The 19,454-nt window shown below is 36.9% G+C and overlaps 1 protein-coding gene and 1 long non-coding RNA gene across 4 annotated transcripts in view; one reads left to right on the top strand and one right to left on the bottom strand.

The window, feature by feature from the left end:
• The window catches only part of zfyve16 (zinc finger, FYVE domain containing 16), a 28,813-nt gene extending 16,658 nt beyond the window's left edge, over nt 1–12,155 (top strand). For all 3 annotated transcript variants that reach the window (XM_053515961.1, XM_053515959.1, XM_053515960.1), the window contains exons 8-18: nt 366–488; nt 604–759; nt 870–1,094; nt 2,622–2,704; nt 3,144–3,248; nt 3,338–3,488; nt 3,587–3,667; nt 4,024–4,189; nt 9,664–9,769; nt 9,877–10,053; nt 10,398–12,155. In XM_053515961.1, the coding sequence (XP_053371936.1) occupies nt 366–488; nt 604–759; nt 870–1,094; nt 2,622–2,704; nt 3,144–3,248; nt 3,338–3,488; nt 3,587–3,667; nt 4,024–4,189; nt 9,664–9,769; nt 9,877–10,053; nt 10,398–10,556 (1,532 nt within the window). In that variant the 3' untranslated portion in view covers nt 10,557–12,155. The remainder of the gene's footprint in view (nt 1–365; nt 489–603; nt 760–869; nt 1,095–2,621; nt 2,705–3,143; nt 3,249–3,337; nt 3,489–3,586; nt 3,668–4,023; nt 4,190–9,663; nt 9,770–9,876; nt 10,054–10,397) is intronic.
• Nucleotides 12,156–13,840: 1,685 nt separating this feature from the next.
• LOC128505646 (uncharacterized) lies at nt 13,841–18,886 on the bottom strand. Its single transcript, XR_008355597.1, has 5 exons — nt 18,812–18,886; nt 17,669–17,716; nt 15,667–15,698; nt 15,367–15,550; nt 13,841–14,862 (listed from the first exon to the last, which is right to left on the bottom strand). It is a non-coding gene; the product is annotated as an uncharacterized LOC128505646 (long non-coding RNA).
• Nucleotides 18,887–19,454: the final 568 nt, after the last annotated feature.

The following is a 19,454-nucleotide window of genomic DNA, read 5'->3' as shown; positions in this document are numbered from 1 at the left end:
TACACTATATACTGTACCAATATCTTTAGAAACAGGCACCATTGTGTTGCTACTGTATATGGTTCCATAGATGAATAGTCTTATAGCGCATACTGTATAACTGAATTCATATCAAAAGTAAGTTAAAAGATAAGATATACAAGAAGATACCAGTCTTAGGCTGTGAGTGCAAAATGTAAATAGCAGAGGTTTTTATAAAGAACAAGTATTACACAATACATACAGTAGACTACATGGAATACATAGATAGTACTACACAATACTTTTGATTCTGTGAAGCTGCTTTGTGACAATGACCATTGTTAAAAATGCTATAAAAATAAAATGAAATACATGGTATCATGTAGCTTTGCTCCTTCTTGCAGATTTGTTAGTGGAAGAGCGTCCTGCTGCCTGTCAGATTATGCTGCTCTTAGAGGAAGGAGGTCCAAGACCTTTGACATTCGTGCTCAATGCCAACCTCCTGGTCAATGTGAAGCTGGCTGAGTGTATGTCTTTGGGTCATTCAATTAATGGGATATAGTTCAGAATACACATTTGCTTTATTAATTTTTTGATGCTTAGGCTTTTTAATTGACTTTTAACTGTAGATTTGTGTTTTAGGTTGTGGGCGGAAGTGCTGGTGTTTGAGCTCTAATGGTCTTCAGGGAGTCGGACAGAGAGAACTTGCATTCGTTATAGAATGTCTCCCTGAGGAGAACAGTCTGCCTAGAGACATCTTTGGTCTTTACATAAACATATACCAAGATGCACAAAAAGGTATCTTGTTAGCACTTATCAGAGCACAAAGAATATATCAAGGTCATGTTGTTTTTTGCGCTTCTATGCTCTTTCTGAATTTAGTCTTTCATGCTCTTTTTTGATTACAGGAAAATATATTGAGGAACTTGGCAATGTGACGTTTGCTGACAGTTTTCTGGGCAGTAAGGAACATGGTGGCATCCTCTTTGTCTCTCAGAGCTTTCAGTCTCTGGATGGTCTTGGCTTGCCTCACAGTTTCTTCCTGTTTGGAGTCCTCATTCATAAGTTGGAGGTACCCTGGGCTAAAGTGTTCCCCCTCCGCTTAGTTCTCAGTATGGGAATAGAAAGTAATGGTGAGTCTGTCATATTTTCCCCAATTTTCCGTTTGAAATTTGCCTGCATCTTGATTCACTTCTGCTAGTGATCATTGCACAATGTACAATAACAATTACATTGTTTTGAACCTCAGTCACTTTATAATTAAGACTAAGGTAATTTCATTATAAGCACTAGATGGAGGAACACTCACTCTTAATAACAATACTGTATAACATTATTAGAATACAATATACTGTGACAGTTACTTTATTAAAATTATAAACAGTAACAGTCAGTGGATAAACATTACATGTGGTAACATTCACATTCAACAGTCGAGTTTGCATCTTTCACAACAACAGTGTGTTAGTAAATTTTTCTTTTCACAGAAATGGCCGTACAGCTATATTGCTAGTTTAGGTTAGCCATATGGCTAGTTCCGGTTACCTAAATGAGTTAAATTTGTACTAAATAAACCATAACTTTGAAACATACCAACTTAGTTTAGCTCAGTGGGACTATGGAAGAGTCTGAGCAAATTGTAATGCGCTTTTGTATGGAATGGGGGTTGTGGATTACTAACATTGTATTTGCAATCCGTGTAACAAACTTCACGGTCGGTGTACAGAGAAAGAAATTCATAACAATCAAGACCTGTGATTGTGTAATTAAATTTGCCTCAAATTTGATTAAAAGCATATTTAAACACATCAGATTATGAATCTCCAGCTTTTTGTATGCTGCGCATTCACCATGTTTCAATCAAATTTCTGGCCAAGATTATGTGGTTGATGTTGTAAGATATCAGGCCACCCTACTGTATGTACTGTATAAGTCTTTAAATAATTTGAAGTAAGGTCCTCTAATAATTTTAGCAATCTCCTTAGTGGTTTTCTTTTCTTGATGCAGGACCTATTATTTGATTATTATATGACTCTTCTGAAACACAGTAACCTTTTTCCCTAACCACTAGAAACATTTTTCGACATGGTTGTTTAAGGAAAAGGAAGCTACTGACTTCATCGGTTAGGGTTAAATGAATTGTTGCCAGCTGAAACAGCTAATCATTGCAGTAATTATCTAATTAAATTACCTTAATTAATACAATGACCTTTTTTTGGCCCAGCAGTGCAGTTAGTCACAGGCAAACACATTCTAGGAGCTGTGACTAAGAAATCTTACTAAGCTGGGACATTTCTGGTGTTGTCACTGGGTAATAAAATGAAATCAGACCTTAAACACCTCCCCTCTCATAAACACCAAAAAAAAAATTAAAACAGCAAGCACAAAGTTTCCAGCATGCTTATAAACGGTTGTATAAATACTTTCACTGTGGACATTCCGAAGGTCTTTAGCTTTTAGCTAGGTCACTTTTACCTAGGATGATTGTTGATGGCAGCAAAGTAGAAACAACTGCTTATACAACTGTTTAAAAGCCCGCTGGTCATGCAATGCCCTTTTATCTAGGAAGATTTATTTCAGCCAAACCAAAAAGTATTTTTTATGCTGCAATTCCCATTCAGCCTTTTTTATCATGTCCCTTTTTTTTTTTGTCTTGCCAGTGTATCCGTGTCCTTTGGTCAGTGTGCGGTTCCGTGAACCTGTCTTCAGAGAGACGGGACATACCATCATGAACCTGCTTGCAGTAAGTGCCTGCAGTATAGATTTTTATGAGGCACCATGTCTTATGGATTAGTACTGCCGCCTCATACCTCCAGGGTTGGGGTTTAAATCTCGCCACCGGTCTCTGTTTGGTTTGCATGTTCTCCCCTCCATGTTGGGTTTCCTCCAAAGACATGTGGTGTAGGTTAATTGGTGTTTTTCAATTCCCCATGATTGTGTGTGTGTGATTGTGCTTGATTCCCTCCAGGGTGTAGCATGCCTGGTGCCCTAAGTCCCTTAAACTCCAGGCCCCCTGTGACCCTGCACAGGCTAAACAGTAGAGAGTTTTTGGAGCTCGTATTGTATTATTTTACTTTGATAATAAACTGGCTACTCAAATTCAGTTTCCTCTTTAATGACTCTCATACACATGCAGCATTTTGCGATATCTGTGCTAACAGAAGTTTATTAATTGTCCACAGGACCTGAGAAACTACCAGTATAGTTTGCCTGTGGTCGATGCCCTGAGGATACACATGGAAGTAGGGAACAGCTATATTGACATACCCAAGTCAAAGTTTAATGAGGTGATATTACAGACATTTTTCACATTTCAGTGGTTCTTAAGATATTCATTGGTTGTTGATTGTTGTGCTAAAAAGTGCATCACTTACAGATGCTGAAAGTAGTGAATTCTTCCAACGAGCATGTAATAAGTGTCGGGGCTTGCTTCAGTACTGAAGCAGACTCGCACTTGATCTGTGTTCAGAACGAGGATGGAAGCTACCAGACACAAGCCAACAGCATTCAGGGAAAGACCAGAAGAGGTTAGATGGCTTCAACACTAGCATACATATGCATTTGTTGTTTTCGAAGGTAACATTCCATTGTCAACTTTTTCATCTAATGCTTTCTTTTTTTTTAGTGACCGGGGCGAGCTTTGTGGTTTTTAATGGTGCTCTGAAGGCCTCTTCAGGATATATTGCCAAATCTAGTATTGTTGAAGGTACTCAGTCAAAGCCCATTTAAAAGGTTAAGTTTTGCTAGCTTAAAATCTACATGCACAGTAACATAGTAAACAAATGTAGACTATGTGAGGCATCATGTATAATCTGATTTGTGTTGTATGACAATCCCTGTTTGCTTTCATTATAATGTAATCATTCGTAGTAGTTATTATTATGTAATCATTCGTAGTAGTTATTATTATGTAATAATTCGTGGTAGTTATTATTATGTAATCATTCGTCATGTTTTTTTTTTGTTTGTTTGTTTTTTAATTAAAAGGTACATTTTGAGTCCGTTTGAAAATCTATACCTATAGCTGTTGATTAAGTGTTGCTCTATCTGTGAATCATTCAGATGGTTTAATGGTGCAAATCCCCCCGGAGACAATGGAGGCTCTGCGCCAGGCCTTACAGGATCAGAAAGACTTCCGAATCACCTGTGGGAAAACTGACACAGCGCCAGAGGACAGAGAAAACGTCAACATACGCTGGGTGGACTGGACGGCTCCCAACAATACAGGGTAATACATATGGTCTGCTAAATTTTACAAAAAATCAATACTTATTTAGAGCTTGTGGTAAATCCACTACTGGTGTAGTTGAGTAGTTTGTCTAGTTGTACTAGAACGACTTGATTTGTGGGATGCACATCCAGGGCACAAAGCTCCCACCACATCCCAAAAATGCTCTTTAGGGTTGAAATCTGGTGACTGTGGGGGCCATTTTAGTACAGTGAACTCATTGTCATGTTCAAGAAACCAATTTGAAATGATTCGAGCTTTGTGACATGGTGCATTATTCTGCTGGAAGTAGCCATCAGAGGATGGGTACATGATGGTCATAAAGGGATGGACATGGTCAGAAACAATGCTCAGGTAGCCCGTGGCATTTAAACGATGCCCAGTTGGCACTAAAAAGTGTGCCAAGAAAACATCCCCCACACCATTACACCACCACCAGCCTGCACAGTTGTAACAAGGCATGATGGATCCATGTTCTCATTCTGTTTACGCCAAATTCTGACTCCACCATTTGAATGTCTTAACAGATATCGAGACTCATCAGACCAGGCAACATTTTTCCAGTCTTCAACTGTCCAATTTTGGTGAGCTCGTGCAAATTGTAGCCTCTTTTTCCTAATTGTAGTGGAGATAAGTGTTACCCGGTGGGGTCTTCTGCTGTTGTAGCCCATCCGCCTCAAGGTTGTGCGTGTTGTGGCTTCACAAATGCTTTGCTGCATACCTCGGTTGTAACGAGTGGTTATTTCAGTCAAAGTTGCTCTTCTATCAGCTTGAATCAGTCGGCCCATTCTTGCTTGACCTCTAGCATCAACAAGGCATTTTCACCCACAGGACTGCCGCATACTGGATGTTTTTCCCTTTTTACACCATTCTTTGTAAACCCTAGAAATGGTTGTGCGTGAAAATCCCAGTAACTGAGCAGATTGTGAAATACTCAGACTGGCCCGTCTGGCACCAACAACCATGCCACGCTCAAAATTGCTTAAATCACCTTTCTTTCCCATTCTGACATTTAGTTTGGAGTTCAGGAGATTGTCTTGACCAGGACCACACCCCTAAATGCATTGAAGCAACTGTCATGTGATTGGTTGATTAGATGATTGCACAAGAAATTGAACAAGTGTTCCTAATAATACTTTAGGTGAATATATATATACATTTTATATATATATATATATATATATATATATATATATATATATATATATATATATATATAAAACATTGTGCTGTAACAAAAGTAATTTACCACAGTTACCACAGCAACACTGTAAGTATAAGAACTTGCTTGTTAACACAAGAAGCGCCGAGCACCGGTCATTTTGACCGCAATAATTGACCTCCTTTCGTGACTTTTCCTAGATCTATGAGCTTAATTACTATGCTTACATTTTTTTTAATCGCACCAGTAAAAGCCAGTATAAAGCCATTTTACTCTCATTTACGTGAAATTCCTGACAGCTGCGCGGCGGTCATGCCGTTTCCTGCCTTTTCCAATCTGCATTTCTCTCAGCATATGGCGCAAGGGATCACGCATACTGTCTTTGCGTCATTCAGTGGTACAGTATATGTAACTATCTCAGGTTTCATTCTGTATATATATTCCCCTGTGAATAATTAATTCGCCATTCATTCCCGCAGCGATATAATAATATAATATATATTATATAATATAATAATCATCAATATTTTATAAGGAGATTTAAGGATTTAGCTCTACTTAATTTTATAACGTTTTGGGAAAATTAATTAGTTCATTCATTCTATTGCATTTGAATAAATCAGATCAGATCTACCACAGCAGATAATTACCTATTCTATGTCATAGCCATAAGCAAACACCACGATTATGCTCCGTTTCGTTTGGTGTTGCTATTAGTTTTATTTAAACAAAAACTAATACCATTATAAAATATATAACGAAAATGATTCGATTAATTTACAAGATGTACGGAGATGTATTTATTTTATTTATTTATTTTTTACAGATTACAAGCCTATATAATACTAAAGGTTTCTAAATTAGAAAGTCTAGCCCTAGTTCGTTTTAACAACAAAAATGATATCCTTAAGGATAAAGTTATGTATTTCTCCTCAATGAGAGAAGTAAAAATCGCTGGCTTCTTCTGAGTAGATTTCCTTCGTGAGTAATACATAGCTTTGCCAGGTACAGGAGGGCGAATTTGACTCCTTTATTGTAGTGTTGCGATTTCACATCCTTAAATGACGCTTGTTTTTTACCAAGCTTAGCACTAAAGTCCTCATGAAAAAACACCCTGTTCCCACGAAAACGCACATTTTTTTTCTGTCTGCTAAATTGGAAGTTACGGTGCTTGTCTTGAAAAAAATTAAAGTACACCAAGAATATCTGGGTTTGCTCTGACTGGCCTTGGCATCGTTATTTACTGTAGCTTGGGATCGATAGGATGGTCTCGCGAAATAAAGAGAGGTCTTTCAAATAAATCATTACCCCATACTTCCTCAAAAAAGACTGTCATGAATTTAATTGGGTCTGACCCCTCAAGCTTTTCGGGAATGCACCTGACCCTCATGTTAGATCTCCGTGAACGGTTCTCTAGATCATCTAGCTTCTTTTTTAGATACTCGTTTTCCTTCCTTAGCGTGTCTACAGAGGCCTCGACACTTACCAGCCTGTCACTATGATCATTTAGACCGTCTTTACCTTGCGCAGATGTTGGTCGTGGTCTTCATAGTATGATTTTACTTGTTCCAGAGTCGTGTTCACAGGTGGCGTATTTACTTCTTTACGATAGGAGGAACGAAGCCTTTCAAGATTGTCGGGTAGAGCGGGTGCATCCCTGGGGAGAGGCGCAGGGTCATCTGATTTACTAGAGGCCTCACCATCTCTCTCTCCAGTTTTATTTTGCAGTTGCATTCTAGATGCCATTATGTACTTTGTTTGGAACATCAGCTAAATGAATTAAGGTAGCGTATTTCTGCTATAATCTGTGAAATAATGAAAGTAGGTCAGGAGCCGAACCAGTTACCACCTACAGTATTCACTCCAGGCTTAAACCTGACGTGCATTTCCTGCATTACCTCACCGTTAGAAAAAGTGAGCCGTCGTCTTTGTTTTATTTCCATGAAAGCTGTACACCAACTGGGTACAAAGATTACTCAAAGGTACTCAAGAGGCTAATCATGATAATGGGCACAAGTAAAAAGAACAAGAAATTTTCCTTCACCCACACTACCACTCTGGTTCCCTAAACCAGAAAAAAAATTGAGCACAGTACACAAGATGCCTGAGATTAATTACTCTAAGGTCAAGAAGTCAGCCGTCATCTTTCAGTACAAACAAAACAAATAACATGGACAAGGTGAACGCAGCTGGAGGAGGATGAATTGTGCCCTCTTGCAGTGATATGGAAAAAGATCAATCTTAATTTCTTTTTTTATTATTGTTGTACAGTATATATACAAGATATACAAACAAGGCCTTTACCAAAAAGTAAAGAAAATGTGGGCTTAACTTTATTAGTATACTTTATTAGTATAACTTTTTTTTAATTAAGAAATGACCTATAGTACTGTGCAAAAGTCTTGGGTACCATATTATATGCTGTACGAATTTTGTTATATACAGTGCATCCGAAAAGTATTCACAGCGCATCACTTTTTTCACATTTTACGTCATGTCACAGCCTTATTCCAAAATGGATTTTAAAAAAAAATTCTCAGAACACCCCATAATCAAAACATGAAAAAAAGTTTACTTGTGATTTTTGCAAATTTATTAAAAATTTAAAAATTGAGAAAGCACATACATGTACATAAAATTCACATTTGCGTTTGCAAAATTGAGCTTGGGCATATCCTTGAGATGTTTCTGCAGCTTACTTGGAGTCCACTTGTGGTAAATTCAGTTGATTGGACATGATTTGGAAAGGCGCACACCTGTCTATATAAGGTTCCACAGTTGACAATTCATGTCAGAGCACAAACCAAGCATGAAGTCAAAGAAATTGTCTTGTTTTGAAATTGCCTCCGAGACACAAATGTGGCACAAATCTGGGGAGGGTTACAGAAAAATTTCTGCCGCTTTTAAGGTTCCAATGAGCAGAGTGGCCTCCATCATCCGTAAGTGGAAGAAGTTTGAAACCACCAGGACTCTTCCTAGCGCTGGCCGGCCATCTAAACTGAGCGATCAGGTGAGAAGGGCCTTAGTCAGGGAGGTGACCAAGAACACGATGGTCACTCTATCAGAGCTCCAGAGGTCCTCTTTGGAGAGAGGAGAACTTTCCAGAAGGACAACTATCTCTGCAGCAATTCACCAATCAGGCCTATGTGGTAGAGTGGCCAGAGAGTCTCATCAGACCTGAGAATTTTTTTTCTTATGGTCCGAGAGTCCTTCAGGTGCCTTTTGGCAAACTCCTGGCTGCCATGTGCCTTTTACTAAGGAGTGGCTTCCATCTGGCCACTCTACCTTATAGGCCTGATGAATACTTATGTACATGTGCTTCCTCAACTTTTTTTTTATCATTTTGTCATTACGGGGTGTAGTGTGTAGAATTCTGAGAAAAAAAATGAATTTAAGCCATTTTAAAATAAGGCTGTGACATGACAAAATGTGGAAAAAGTGATGTGCTGTGAATACTTTCCCGGATGCACTGTAAGTTTATCATGTCTGCATAATTATGTACAAAATCATTCAGTATTTCCATATATAACTCAAAAATTAATAAATAAATAACATTATTTTAACATAGTACAATGTATATAGTACAAAACAGACCATTTTTCAGATGAAAACAAAAATGTATGCTCCTGAGATTTGTAGGAAATAGAAAATAAAAATAGGAAGGAGCGAGTGTGACAAAGTTATCAGAAGCACTGATATTCTCCAGCAAGCTCAGTAAAACCTAAGAGCTGTTTTCTTATAAAACTGCACAAATATGTTTAAAACTCCTGATTTTAAGCAATGAGTTTTACTCCAAATATTTTCTATTTATTTTATTGCTCTTTATTGCTCTTTATAGAAGTTTCTTTCATGCAGAAATTTTTCGAAAGCATCTTTTGCTTATGCCATATTCTTGTATGTGCCGGAGACTTTTGCACAGTGCTAAAAGTGAAATAGGTTTAAGGTTTTACTGAGCTTGTTGGAGAATACGAGTTCTCCTGCTAACTTTGTCACACTTGCTTCTTTCTATTTTTATGCAAATCCCATTTTTGCTGGCCAATTAATTAGTGGTGTTCAAAGCAGCCTTTCTGCACTCTGAAAAGGGAAAGAAATAGATTTGGTGTTTCAATTTTAATCAAGCTGCTTTTTTTAGATGCCTATTGATGGTGGGTTATTTCTTTTTTTACCAAGACAAGGGGAGTATACTGTCTGTGGCGAAAACCCTTTTTTTTTTTGACAATAATCCTTGAGCAAACTGTATGTGTGTATGTTTTTTGCCCTGATTTTGCCCTGATTTGACACCCTGTCAAATGTAAATGTGTTTCATTTCCAGCATCATCAGCCCTATAGACGGGAAGTCTCTAGAAGGTGTGTCCAGTATCAACGTCAAGCAGGACTCTGAGTTTGAGATGGATGGACGGACTATAAAGTGCACTGAGGTGCGTCTTTATAAAATTTGCATGCATTTTCCTTAAGGGGAAACGACAAAGTCCAGTGTACCCTTCATATTCACTTCCTTGCTCTTTTTCCCATTTGTTCCCATAAGGTGTTTTACCTTCTGAAGAATCAAGACTGCTCTCAGTCTGCGGTTCTCATCTCCTGCTCTCAGTTCCAAAGAGAGATTTCCACTGCCAGCTGTGCAGCGCTGTGTCCTCACCTCTCTGTACTTATAGCCAATGGAATTAACCATCTTGCACTACGCGTCTCTACTGATACTGACATGGTAATGGTCTTATTAAACTATTTAAAAAATTGTTATAGCCCATTTTCTAACAGGAGACGAAATAAGATCCATGTGTCTATGCACATGGATGCATTTAAACAATTCTTTGTAGTAGCGTGGACTGCCCTGTTTTTGTCCTACCTGTTCTTCTAGGCTGTAGCATGTACAGTACAGTAATTCATAAATTATATACTCAATGCAGTCTATACATTTTTATGTTGATGTGACAACCTATTAATTCAGAAATTAGCACTACCAACAACACTAGCAATCAGCGCTGATTTCTGAATTAATATATATTATACTATATATAAATTTTTTGTTTGTTTAATCATTTTCCCTAGGTTGAATACCAAGCGGGTTCAGGCGGAAGCCTTCTGCCTCAGAAATATATGAATGAGTTGGATGGAGCACTGATCCCTGTTATTCATGGTGGAAGCTCCTGTGTCCCACACCAAGCCATGGACATGGAGTTCTTCTTCTACATTACACAAACACTTTGAGTGTGCCGCATGAGAGCAGACCCCTTTACTGACAGGGATGTTAGTCCTTCTTTGAACCAATTAATAGCAAAGCTGGATAAGCACATCCAAATAACTGAACAGACATCCTACATTCTGACAAGGTATGGAAAGTTTTGCAAACTGGATGTAATTGATGTTGGAGCTCATTAAAGTTCTAAAGAATGAGGTTGAATTGAGGTCTTAAACTTTCCAAAATTTGTACATGAATTCATCTCTCAGTTCTGTTAAGCTTTTATTAAGCTTAAAGACTATTTTTGCAATAGTTACACATGTTAAATAAAGATTATATTTTTGATAGGCCATTCTGCTAGTTTTGCAGTCTCATTGTCTTTTGAGGACCGTGATTTTATCATACTCATCCATTATACATTCTTAAATAAAATGTTAATGATAGTAATAAAACACTGAAATGTAAAAGTTCATATACAGTATATTGCACAATTAGATATATCTTTATTTGTTCCCATTCAATTGAAGTAGAATTATATTAAGTTTGGTTAATTAAAATGGAGCAAAGTTTTCCAAACCAACTCCATTACTCATTTACACTACAAACTGTGGTTTTAAATTATATTATCTTTTTTCCATAAATACTGTTTTATTATTAATTGTTTTTACTGAATATGTATTTGACTTGAGTCATATCAATTCAAGTGACAAGTAGTGTAGCTCTCACACATCATCCGGTCTGATCTTTTAAGACCTTGCTAATTTTATGATGACTTTTTTCTTTTCATTTTGTCCCAACATCACAGTATTAACATATTACCACACTATAACTCCTCAAGAAGAAACATCTTTGTTTTGTTCCACCATCTTGCCATTTGCTGAAAAACCCTAAACTATGTTGGCTTATAATGCATTAGCAAAAAAACTCCTAGTGACACAGGAGACAAAAACTAATGTCTAGTGAATTAATGCTTAATGCAGCAGATTGATTAGCAAATGTGAGCAAGCACACAGCATGATCGTGAGAAAGAACTGATCATACTACTGACAGGCTGACCATTACATTAGACTAATATAAAATGGGAAGAGAACACTATAGCATATTAGTAACAAAACAGTATCTTTTTTGCATAACCAAATAAATGAAATGATAGACACCAGTAACATTGGAGGAAACTTAAAAAAGTGCCAATATGTTTTCTGCCACTTTATGTAGTGACTTACAGTGAAAAGAGAATGATTTTCATTTTGAAACTTATTGAGCTAAATTGCTGAGTGAGAGAGTAAGTGAAGAGAAGGGAGAAACATGTTCTTGAAAACCAGCGTAAAATGAAGTTCTTGGATGCCAGCCATCAACAGATTCCAAAATACAGAATATGCACTTTCATAACATGAACTTGATGACCAAGAAGTGATTGTATGTTCTTATTAGATTTCATGTAATGTATACTGCATTTTTTTTTCTTTTTTGGTTTTCTTTTTTGGTTTGTTTGTTGTTGTTTTTTTGCCTGAAACCAATTGTGATTATATGGTGTATAATTCTACATCCTGCTTTCTGAGAAGTGTTTTTTTTCATGAAGCCAGATAAAAGAGCCTAATTAAGTCAATAAATTGTGTGCATTTTCTTTATCTATCTATCTAATCCATCTATCTGTCTGTCTCATACAAAATAAATAAAAAGGTAATACTCATTCTATAGACATACAGTACAAATCATTCTGATTGACAATTAAAGATGAAATGTGATACTGTACATCTTATATAATGTTCTGCCCAATTATACATGGAGGTTTAGGACATAATTTTTCACCTTTTACTGTGTCAGTTAATATTTAAGAACTTGCAAAACCAAGAAAAAAGAAAATATTTGTATCTGTTCAGTAATGGTTCACATGTATTTATGTATCACATTACACTTTATGGTAATATATGGAATTCTTTCTTAAATATTAAGTTCAGGTGCTTTGGACATACTGTTTGCTAACAAACTTTCGGAGAGTTTTTAGCCAACCTTTCATGAAAGCTATATTTCAGTGTGGCTGAGAAACTATAGGACTTTTTGTGAGTGTGCTTTCATGAATGTAAATATTTAATTTGCCTAAAGTGGCCTGTAGGTCACATGATGTAACTCTTCGGGATTTTTTTTTTCTCAACTCGTAAAAGCGTCTGCAAGTAGAATGGCAAATTTTTTGGAGATTGCCCTATAATCCTTCCCAGACTCATGAGGTCATGTCTGATGTCCTTTCTTCTTGACACGATTTAGACACCCGAGTGTTTCATTAAAACAAACTGCCGAATGTTGTACTTTCATTGATGTCCAATAGTTACACTTCTTTTGTGGAAGGAGGCAGAGTGTTTATAGGAGCACTATGGGTGCCATAAAGGGGGTTAAGTAAGGATTATTTCAAGAGCCCCAGTTATTTCAGTTCCAATTATTCCGGTTGAAATGAACTCCTAGTCAAGGTTGGGGTCCAAGCAGTGGCCCCGAGGACCACATACAGTAATTGTTATTTATTCTCTGACAAATAAAACATCAATTTAAAGGAGACTATAATTCCTTTTTCCTTTGACTGAATATACTGTAAAGTACAGTTATGTTCTAAAGTTAGTTCTTTTAATCCTATATTTAGTCCTTTTAATTCTATATGGTTTGTGTAATAAAAATAAAACTTAATAAAAAACCATCTGATTATAGCAGGTCTTAGTATTAGGCAAATATAGCCCCAGACTAATAACATATATTAGTTTTTTCACTGCCGTTATTTAACAATATACTTTACTTTAGTAAAATACTTACTTTAAAACATGGCTATAATATACAGTTATAGAAAAAAGGAAGTATAGATCATAGATCTCCAGTTGAAACTGAAATATTCTGCAATCCAAAAGCATTCTGCAATACAATCAGATAATGCTCTGATTTGCACAGCAGTCCTGTGCACTATATATATAGTGTATGTAAAAATGTATATGTGCATACACACTGAAAAAAATAATCCTTTGATTTTAATGTGTACATCAGTCCCACAAAATGTGCCCTGCTAAACCACATAATTTTTTATCATTTAATGTAATATCGATTGTGTAATTGTAATGGAATCGAATTATGTCTATGATACTCCATTATCATTGCAAAATCTAACAATTTTTTAGTGCTTACATTATTCAAATGTTAAATGTAATTTAACAGTAATTTTATCATGTTCCTGACATATAGTAGGCAATTTATAGGTTTCAGGTTTAAGTGTGTGCAAATAGAAAACAATCAATGGAAAAAAATCACACTGACAAAAAATGCAGAATCAGGTCTTTATACAAACATGCTCTACTGACCATTAAAACTTTGCAAACCAGACATTGCATCAAATCATGTATAATTTACTGTCACAGCAAAATGCAAGTGTAAAGAGTTACAAAGTAAATTTTGAAGAAAAATAATTTCACAGAAAATTCACTAAATGTGGCAACATAAGTGAATAAGGCAAATTATTATAAATGGCTAAACCACTAAAAAGACAACCCAGCGTAAACAACCTTTGATAAGGAATAACTCTAAAAAATATATATATATATTCAATATAGCAAATAAAAAAACTAGGGATGCACCGAAATTTCGGCCGGCGAAAATTTTCGGCCGAAATAGCATTATCGGTTTCGGCCGAAACGTAAGAAAGCGCCGAAAATAAAAGCCGAAATTGTCGCCACGCCTCTCCCATCCTCCCGTCTCGTTCGCGCTGTCATTACGCATTAAACACGGAGTATGTTGGCGGTTTGGAAGCACTTCAAAGTTTCAGATGAGGACAGCAAAGTTGCAATATGCAACATTTTTTTAATACAAACAAAAAGAAAATATTTTAAACGTTTTTTTAATGAAGCCATTTTCGGTTTCGGTATCGGTTTTCGGCCAAGTGCATCCAAAAATTTCGGTTTCGTTTTTGGCCCAGAATTTTCATTTCGGTGCATCCCTAAAAAAAAAAAAAACTGTTTTGCTAACTCTGCAAACCAAAAATGTTAAAAACCTGTTTAAATAATGAATTCATAAAAGAAAACATTGTAAAGTTACAGTGAATTCATAAAAAAAATGCTAATAATATATAGTAGCAATGCCTTTATGAACAATTCAAGTGTTCATAAAATTTAAACTATCTATTTGTGTTAAATTCAGACTCTGTAACCTTTTCATTGAACTACTGTAGTCTGTGGTGGTATAGTGGTTAGCACTGTCGCCTTGCACCTCCAGGTTCGATTCCCGACCAGGCTCGATTCCCGTCTCTGTCTGGATTGAGTTTGCATGTTCTCCCGTGCTTTGTGGGTTTCCTCCGGGTACTCCTGTTTCCTTCCACAGTCCAAAGATATGCATGTGAGACTAATTGGCGTTAAACAGTTGAACATCATTCTAACGGTCAATAAATATATGTGCAATATTGTGTACAGTACCACAGTGCAATATACTGTATAATACCACAGATTTCAGATATTTTTGTAACTTATTTAAAAATCTCACACCCTACTCCATTTGAACCTTTTTTTTCTTCTTCTTCTTGTGTCGTGCTGTTTTGTCTTGTCATTTGTTTTTAGTTCTGGAAGCTCTGTCACTCTGTCAAAGTTCCTTGTACGTGCAAGCGTACTTGGCAATTAAACTCTTTCTGATTCTGATTCAAATTGCCCGTAGTGTGTGAATGGGGGTGTGTGTGCTCTGTGATGGATTGACAGCCTGTCCAGGGTGTACTCTGCCTCGTGCCCCAAGTCTCCTGGGATACGCTCCAGGTCCCCACGACCCTAAATACAGGATAAAGCAGTATAGAAGATGAGTGAGTGAGTGCTTTGTTAAAAAGTGTACCTCCATCCGGTTCCATAAAAATCTATGGAACAACCTCAAACGTGAAGCGACGGTTGGCAGGGTAGCTGAGGTTTAGAGCATACATCAGTCCGAGCAGCATAACCACTACTGTATGTTGTTTAAGAACATAAATACCAACAGTGGTGTCTTTAATGGCCTCCTTGATGGCATCTTAATTCATGCCCTGTACAAAAGAGACAAGATATCATGTAACTCAATGGAGTCCAAAAACCTGTCTCCAACTAAGCGCCACCAAATCAGAGTAACGGATTTAAACATTTTATTATATGGCAGACTTACGTTTTTATGCAGCAGTCTGTTTTGAGAGCAGTCTGGAAAAAATATAATAATAAATGTCTAAATGTAAGTAGGTCCTTTAACAAAATGTATTAAAAAAAAGGACCCCTACTGGACAACTGGAAGAGGTTTGGAGACTGTGTGATGTTGTGGAGCAACATATGCATCAGATTGCTTTGGACTTTTAAGATATGCAAAACAGTGTGTGACAGAAGCACCTTCTGTATTAAAAGTAATTATATTATGTCCTTCTTAACCAGCCAATTAAAAGTCATATTTTTATTTTGAGCCATTTTAACCAGCAACCAAGAAACACTATTGAATTTGCAAGGTAAAAAAGGGAAGATATAAAAAGGTTAATAGTTTATCAAAAAAAAAAAAAAAAGAAAAACTTCAACTAAAAAAGTAGAAGAACAAAAGAAGAGTTTGAGACGAGGGAAGTAAATTTACAAGAAATGGTTTAGGTTTAGTTTATTTATATAGCACATTTAAAACAGCCGTGAGACTGACCAAAGTGCTGTACATCCACATCATCAAAAGGCTAAAAGTACACGATACACACAAAACTAATGAAACTAGTAGGCACAGTAGCGCCTAGTAAGCCATGGAAAACAAATAGGTTTTTAAAAGGGATTTAAAAATAGGTAAACTAGGAGTCATTCGGATATCATTTGGCAAGTCATTCCAAAGACGAGGCCCAATAACCAAAAAAGCACGGTCACCTCTACGCTTAAGTCTGGAGTGTGGGATTAAAAGGAGATTCTGGTCACAGGATCTCAAACTTCTCAGGGGGGTATGGTGGTGCAGTAATTCAGATAAGTAAAGGGGTGCTTGCTGGTGTAACGATTTAAACACAAATAGTAAAATTTTAAAATGAATTCGGAAGTGAACAGGCAGCCAATGAAAGGCTTTCAAAAGCGGAATCACATGATCCCTTTTTTTCTTTTTTAAGAGAAATTCAGCAGCGGCGTTCTGGACCAGTTGAAGACGGGCGATTTGAGATTTAGAAATACCATAATTGAGAGAGTTACAATAGTCAAGGCGGGTTGTAATGAAAGCATGAATGGCCATCTCTAGAGTCTTATTAGTGAGAAAAGGTCTAATCTTTGCGAGCGTACGGAGCTGATAAAAGCTAGATCCAATCACGGTAGAGATTTGTTTCTCAAGTTTTAGTGAATCATCTAATAGGAAACCTAAGTTCCGAACCTGAGAGGATCTAAAGGCTGATAGAGGACCCAGATCAAGATCAGGGGCCTTCGTGTGTTCCGAAGGGCCAAAGACTATCACCTCGGTTTTCTTTTCATTAAGGGATAAAAAATTATGAGATAACCAAGATTTAACTTCATCTAAGCAGGATAACAAAGTAGTCATGGCCAGGTCATCATTTTTCTTAAAAGGTAAGTAGATTTGCGTGTCGTCAGCATAAAAGTGGAAAGATACCCCATGTTTCCTAAAATGGAGGCCAGAGGTAGCATTTACAATGAGAATAGAGTAGGAGCCAACACAGAGCCTTGTGGAAGACCACAGGGAAAAGAAGAAGTCGATGAGGAAAAATCTCCTATCTTAACCACATATTTTCTGTTGGATAAAAATGACTGAAACTACTTTAAAACTATGCCAGAAAGACCCACCCAAGACTCTAGTCTATGTAATAGTATTGAGTGACTAATAGTGTCGAAAGCAGCTGATAAATCTAAAAGAACAAGGACCACAGAAACCCCCGTATCAGTGGCTAAAAGGATGTCGTTTAACACTCTCAAGAGGGCTGATTCAGTACTGTGGGCCGCCTTAAAACCAGATTGAAAATGCTCAAACAAGCTGTTTAAAGCAAGAAAAGATTGGAGTTCAAGAAACACAATCTTTTCTAAGACTTTAGACACAAATGGTAGAACAGAGATAGAACGATAATTTTTTAAAACAGACGGATCGAGTGAAGGCTTCTTGAGGAGAGGAGTGATAGTAGCCACTTTCAACAGTGCAACAATGCAAATGCAACAGTACTTACCATTATAAAGCCTTTGAATGTGTTAACTTTGCAAATAGCAAGATGGACCTGTGAAACAAAAAAATAGCATCAGTGAGGTAAGATCAGTGACTTAAACTGTGGAAGCACTTTGCATGATAAATTCTTTGAATATGCTCTGCAGGTATAAACAACTAATATAAGACAAGGTCATGTTGTCCCTGACATTCTGATCCTTTAGAAAGACCATTACAAATACTTACAGGTATCTATAGATCTTTGTAAAGGATCAGAAAACATCGGGACATGTTCTTGTTTTATATTTGTTCTTTATACTCACATATCCGATTTCAAAGAATTTATCATGCAAAGTGCTACGAATCCATTCCATTAAACCTTTTCCAGTCTCCCATTCTTTGCGATATTTACCATATTTTTCCCCATGTACCTGCTATTACATCCACGACCTCTACTGTACAATCACTACAACATTCCCGGTTTAACTTAAGCACAGTAAACGCCAAACGCGCTCTACCAATCAGGTTTCCTCCTGACTAGCTGACGCTGCAGTGGTCCGTGGGTTGCCAGGTATTCTGTCCTGTGATTAATCCAAATTAGAAATTAGGCATTTATCTTTATTATTTTCCACTGACAAATGGTTTTTGCGGGGCCGCGTTACGTTATAAAAGCAACCCCCCCCCCCCCAAAAAAAAAAAAAACACAACCTGCGGCTCCGTAATTTTTCCCGCGACTGGATTTTTAAAATACCCCAATTGTGCGGTAAAACCGCGACCCTGGCAACACAAAGCTAGCTAATTGTTGGCGTAAGTTGCATACATGTAAGTCAACTAGCATACAGTATTATCACACATGCACACAGAGGCAGGTGTTGTAACTGTTCCGTACAGCAAATAAAACAAGCGTGCCTCATTTAATAATAATGTTAATTTGCGCCAAAGGGACAGTACATACTCGATGAATTGTTTCATCCCTAGCACATTCCTACGTAGACCAAGTCGCCATCTTTTAACCCCGAGTAAAATAAAACTTTGGGTCAATTAGCAAAAAAAAAAGAATTATTTTATATATATATATAGAGAGAAATGCGCCGCCTATAACATGATATTATTAAGTAAAAGTACTTAATAATAAGTCACAAACAGATAATAAAGGATTTGCTCTTACCTTTCCATGCGCGCGCTCACCAACTGCCTCCCTCAGGTGTCTTTCTTCTCCACGGTTTTTCAATTCATTGTCTCGGGAAGTTTTATCGCGATAATGGCAATAATTTTTCAGGAAGTGCGAGGAAACTTAATTGTTTCTTGTTATTTTGATAAAATGTAATCAAGTGAAAGCTAAAAAGCTAAATTTTAAACAAACCTTACAAATTCATGTTAATTTTGCAAACAATAAATTATATGTTACAAAATGTACGAGCCAAATTCGTTTTTTGAGTGCGTGTGGGAAAGGGGGAAAAGCACTAAAGACAAACAATGCTCTGGGAAACCACCAACTACAACAAAAGGGATTTTTAAAGAGGATTCGAGAGTTGGGTTTAACGATGATGCAGATAATAAATGCATCACTTGTGATGGAGACTGCGTTGAATATTACCTTAGTGTAGGTGAAGAGCCACAACAACACAATGCAGTGTTGTTGAACGATCTCTGTCAGATCACTGTCATAATAACAATATGAGGGCTGTCTCAAAAGTAATGCTTATTTATGTAATGCTCTTTATTGCACCTCATGTGTTCCATGGTGGGTTTGAATAATTGAACTATATCAATTAAGAACCTTACCTACCTAAAAACCTCTTCATAAGGTT

Source organism: Clarias gariepinus, chromosome 17 (genome assembly GCF_024256425.1).
Source record: "Clarias gariepinus isolate MV-2021 ecotype Netherlands chromosome 17, CGAR_prim_01v2, whole genome shotgun sequence".
In the NCBI taxonomy this organism is placed as follows: Eukaryota; Metazoa; Chordata; class Actinopteri; order Siluriformes; family Clariidae; genus Clarias; species Clarias gariepinus.
The sequence above is the reverse complement of the archived record's forward strand: the minus strand, read 5'-3'. Positions and strand labels throughout refer to the sequence as shown.